The sequence below is a fragment of the Coffea eugenioides genome, chromosome 7 (genome assembly GCF_003713205.1).
Source record: "Coffea eugenioides isolate CCC68of chromosome 7, Ceug_1.0, whole genome shotgun sequence".
NCBI lineage: Eukaryota > Viridiplantae > Streptophyta > Magnoliopsida > Gentianales > Rubiaceae > Coffea > Coffea eugenioides.
Genome location: NC_040041.1, coordinates 2,101,832 through 2,106,915, shown reverse-complemented (window position 1 = coordinate 2,106,915; position 5,084 = coordinate 2,101,832). Strand labels below are relative to the sequence as shown.

General features: G+C 36.9%; 1 protein-coding gene across 3 annotated transcripts; it reads left to right on the top strand.

The window, feature by feature from the left end:
- The first annotated feature begins 208 nt into the window (after positions 1–208).
- On the top strand, positions 209–2,944 carry LOC113778277 (serine palmitoyltransferase small subunit A-like). Of its 3 annotated transcripts, none has more exons than XR_003469245.1 (3): positions 209–361; positions 706–786; positions 2,701–2,944. XR_003469245.1 is itself a non-coding variant. In XM_027323621.1 (2 exons), exons 1-2 carry the CDS (start codon positions 495–497, stop codon positions 791–793), a joined length of 165 nt encoding a protein of 54 aa, XP_027179422.1. In that variant the 5' UTR covers positions 209–494. The 3 variants fall into 3 exon arrangements, 1 of the variants encoding a protein (XP_027179422.1); XR_003469244.1 differs by lacking the exon at positions 209–361 and adding an exon at positions 565–579 and having other exon boundaries at positions 714–786; XM_027323621.1 differs by lacking the exon at positions 2,701–2,944 and having other exon boundaries at positions 209–579; positions 714–793.
- Positions 2,945–5,084: the final 2,140 nt, after the last annotated feature.

Here is a 5,084-nt window from a genome sequence, read left to right as displayed (position 1 = left end):
ATCAAACATTTGCACCTCAATAATGATGATTCGAAACTTTTTATAGATTGCAAACGTTGATTTGGAGATATTTGTGGAAGAAAAACTCATTCTAAAAAGCCTAAGAAAAACTCATTCTAAAAAGCCAAGGTCCTTAAAAAACTCATGAAGGGTGTCCGAGGAATTTGACCAAAAATAAATTCATTCTAAAAAGCCTAAGGTCCTCGAGAGAGAGAGAGAGAGAAAAGTAAACTGAAAAAAAAAAAAAAAAACCTTTGTAGCCATCTGATCCGAGCTCGACTCCTTAAAATGGCGGCTAATGTTAACGATTGTCTGAACTCATCTTTCGGATGTGCAGCTGGGAAAAATTTCCTAGAGCAAGGTAACACAAATTCGCCGCTGAATTTTCTCATCCTTCAATTTGATTCACTCGATTCTGATATCATTCAATTAGTTGAAAAATTTTCAACTGATTCTCTGATATCATTCTCATAAGCGTCTCACAAAATTAAAGAATGAATTGGTTTCAACGTAAAATTTATTTATATAATGTCACTTTTGGACTCTACATGCTCGACTGGTGGGAACGTTGCCTCTTCAGTATCCTTTTGGCTGATTCATTTCCTCATAAGCTTTAATGATTAGATTTCTGTAAATTTTAAATGCAATCCTCTATGCTGTAATTTGGATCTTTATTGGAGTTGATTGATGTGGGATACTTAACAGTTTGATAGATATCTTGGTGGTCGTTTTGATGTGGTTTGTTTTCTACAATGGCTTCCGATATTTTGCCGAGTTTTGTAGGAGGTACTAATATTTTAGTATTGCTTGTTTTTGCAAGATCACATTTTAATTGCTAATTTCGATAAAAAGTTGGGCGGATGATTTGGCTTTGTTTTCTTTTGTGATCGGCTTTTTCTGGTTATGTGTTTTCTTTCCTTTTTAATTTTCATGTAAATTGAAATCTTTGCTCCTTAAAAATTGTGTACAAGGCAATTGTGATTCCTTGCTGGGATCTTGAAATAACCAATTCTCCATCAATCCTGCATTTGCTAGTCATGGTATATATTGGGCATGTTATATACTGCTGCTGAAGTTCTCTTAGTACCTCTATTTCTTTTGCTGTTTTTCCATCGAGTGGTCAATATATGAACTCCTCATATCTTGAATGCCCTTCTCATTGTTGTTGGTTGCTCCAAATTGCTGAACTTCAGCCATACCTCCCGTCCTTGTGTTAAAAGGATGCTGTATGCTGTTTCCTTGCAAGTATCTGCCTCCTTTTGTTGATAAAAATTATGTCTTTTTGCATTGAAAAAACAAAAAGTTTGTGATGTGGCTAGCTTGGCATTTGCTTAGATGTGGCATGATATTTGTTAGGAGCAACTTCAACGGTTATGAATGAAGTGAGATGAGTTGTAGGTTTTTGTCTTGTTCATGTGTGGAAGTACTTAATACTAGGTTTCCACATCTACAGCTATATTTGCAGTCATATGTGATAGAACAGCTAAAAGTCACTGGAAGAAATAAATGAAATGGTAAAGAAATTATTATTTTTTTAATTTTTCATATACTCCACTTGATTGGGCAATTCAGTAGAATAGGAGGCCTAGCAATCCTTCATTGTAACTTTCTTTGGACACATTGAAAGTTGAACTCCCCGACCTCAGAAGCAAGTGAAATAGTTCTTTTGTCTCGTACGACTATGTTTAGAACAACTTATGAGAACACTTGAGCTATGTTAGATCTTTTGTGGTGGTCTACTTTTTACCATACTGGAAGTGGCAAACAGGGAACTCAGAAGCAGGTGACAAAGTTTATTAAGGCTTATATGGTTATATTCAGGACAAAGTTTGAGAATACTCAAGCTAAGTTTGGTCTTTTGTGGTTGTATATTGTATACATGGAAAACATTAAAATGCTTAGTTGCTTAGATAATTCCATGAAGGAAATGCATGAGGTTTCCAATTAAATGTTGGTGAAGAAAAGGTACAGAGAGGTTAAATGGGCATAAACTCTTCTTCATGGGTAAAATGCTGGACAGGTCTGAGTGATGCAGATTGCAAAGGACAAGTCAGAAAATTTGGCTGGTTTATGTTGATTCACAACATCATGGTAGCGAAATATGCTTATATATGACTTCAATTAAGGAAAGATGTATATTCTAAAACACCAGGATATAGTTCACTGTGTTGGCTTACCAACCTTTTTACCGGCTGCTACTCCCTTCCATTTGATACAGATGAAAATTTCTTAAACCTATTGAATCCCTCTTTCATTTCCTGGATCAGTGTTGGTTCATATTCTGATATGCCTGTAAAATAAATTTAGGGAAAGTAGATCCAGATTCAATAGCACAATTATCCTGCTAGCACTTGTACGAATTTAGTTTGCACAGTGTAGGCAGTTATGATACTCGTCTTTATTCTCTTGTTTTTACCTCCTACATCTATGCTATAAAATTTATTTAAATTTCTCTGTCGAAATTGCTTCTGTATTGCTAATTATACTGCGATTTCTTGTTTCTGCTTATGTTAGCAAGATTCGTTTTTAATTCTTAGCGGATGCATATTATTGGCCTCGTTAAGAAAACTGGAGTCAATTACAAGAAGTTATAGACAGGGAAGGGTTTTGGTTGTTGTGAATGACTCCAATTTTTCTCATGACTAATGATATAATGTGTTGTAGCTTATGACTAAGATTGTATCCATTTTGTTTTTGCAGGGAACTGTTGTGCAACACAGGAATTGCAAGAACTTTCAGCACCAGCTGTAACTTTAAATGAGTATGTCTTAAAGTGCGTGAAGTTGCGTTTTATGTTTTCTTTACCGCAGCCTAAATTGCCGTTGTATGTTTCAGCTACAGCGTAAACATAATTGCTTCTTTTGATGTTGAAACTCATACGATATTTTCCTTAATATTTCGTATTTGGAACGAAAATTTTCTGCAACTGAGTTTGATTTTGTAAGTGCTGGTTGATCTTCATATTGAGCTGGAAATGGTAAGCAATAACACAAACCAAGTAGAGAAGGTGGTGTGACAAGTTAAAAGACTCAGTGATTTTTCTCTTGATAAGGCTCCAGATTTCGAATAGGGTTCAGTGATGTACGAAATGCCAAAACTTGAGGAGGGTTTGTCTTTGTAAAAAGGACCGAGTAAATACTTCTTAAATAGGGTGATGTGCTGGAAAAGATATGGACAAATAATGTATGAGATGACCACCTTTTAACCTTGATCATCTAAAGTATGCATGATAAACTTGAATATGGAGACGTGGGAGGTTTTTATTTCTTTGGATGACTTTGTTTTCTGATTAAAAAGAGTAAAGAACCTCTGGTAACCTCCATTAATGAATTATAGCCATTGGCTCTCTCTTAATGGTGGTTTGCGGTAAGATTCTCTAGAAGACATGGGAAGCATGAGCTCTAAATGCAAATCAAGTTGTGTCGTCGAGGCTTTTGCTTGTACATGTACCAGCATTACTACCCATATGCGGAGTTTAGGGAAACAAGGAAGTTGGAGGAAAGGGAGGAGGCTGCAAAAGGAAAGTCCCAAGATGTCATACCTTTAAGATTGGATGTCCCAAAACCAAAAGTTTCAGATCTTCCGGAGAGCTCATGATGGAATTCAGTGAACCAATAAAATGAGTTGACTTTATACATGTGTCTTGAAATGCTTCACAGGTCACACTGTCAAATACTCTAAAAATATAGCAGGCAATCCCAAGATGTCTTGATTGCAACCCTATAGATTGGCCCTATATCTAATACTATGTGGTTTGTCATATTTTGATCATCCATGTAAAAAATTGAAACCGTTCACATACAATAATGCTTTTGCCTATCACTGGCATGTCTTTGGTCATTCCTTTGTGTTAAATTGGGGCAATGCTTTAGCCTTTTTGGGTTAAATTCTACGGTAGTTGGGGAAGTGATATTCCTGATAAAGAGGTAAATAGATGCATTAGTATTTTGGACCTAACTGGTCGGATGATCACCTTACAATTGGGCCACCCCTTCATAAATTCGCACGATGAATTGTTCTGGTATATAAAATATTGCGGTAGTCTTCAGTAACAGTAGTCTAAAACTGGCTGTTATATATATTGCACGGTGATGCAGCTGGCTGTTAAGGTCTGTGCATGAATAGTAGTCACAGACTGTTGCGTCCTTTTCATTACTACTTGGTAAATTTGCAGTCAGTAGTTGGAAGTCATTCCTGCACATGTCCTTGCTCCTCAGAGTTCTCTCAGCCCTTGGCATTTTAACTTGCGAGAAAGTAAGTGCAACTTCATTTTAATTTGTAACCACCTTGTAGATGGGTGTTATAACAAGAACTCCATACGTTGCATAAGATTAATTACACTAAACGTCCAACTCTTTTACTCTTCTTCCTCTTGGTTCCTTATAATCATGCGTAAGTAATCTTCCTCGGCGTTAAAATGAATATGATAGGGGCAAAGTAAAGTACGGACAGTGATGGAAAAGCAAATACATTAAATAAATCTGTGAAACTGTCATTGTAGAAGCAAAAACCTCTCCACAAAAGCAAATATATGTGCCTTCGAAAAATCAAACTTGTCCATGGGAAATTAATCATCATCAAACTTGAAATTTGTGGTATGTATGGATTAAGTGCCTCCGCAAGTAAAGGGCTTCGGCATGTCATCGTGTCCCGTACATGGACGATGAAGGAGTCGTGCATTGCATTGCATGCTGCTGCAGCCATCCGCTGGTCAACTGCCAGACGCCGCCCGCCTGCCCCATGGATTGAATGCATGTGTTCTGCTCAGAAATTGTTCAGCTGGTGTGGTGTGGTGTGGTGGTAATTGATCGACCCCTCATCGATTGAGACCAACCTATCATCCCCCTACCCACCCAATAGCTTTTATTAAATTTTTTTTTTTAAGGAAAAAGTTTTTTTTTTTAATGAATTGGCCTTCAATCACCACCGTCAAGATCGCGTTCCATTCCATATGATAAAAGGGGCTGGGAGAGTTAAAAAGAAAAGGGTAAAATACACTAAATTTCCTTGTGATTTGGGTTATTATCATAAAGCCTCCTCATTATTTGAAAACCCCCAAAGAACCCCCTCGTGGTTTGGATTAA

Excerpts from the sequence above, each read along its gene's own strand:
- LOC113778277 (XM_027323621.1), top strand. The coding sequence starts at position 495 with ATGAATTGGTTTCAACGTAAAATTTATTTATATAATGTCACTTTTGGA. Across the intron at positions 580-713 it reads GTGGGAACGTTGCCTCTTCA|ATATCTTGGTGGTCGTTTTG; the intron begins GTATCCTTTTGG and ends ACAGTTTGATAG.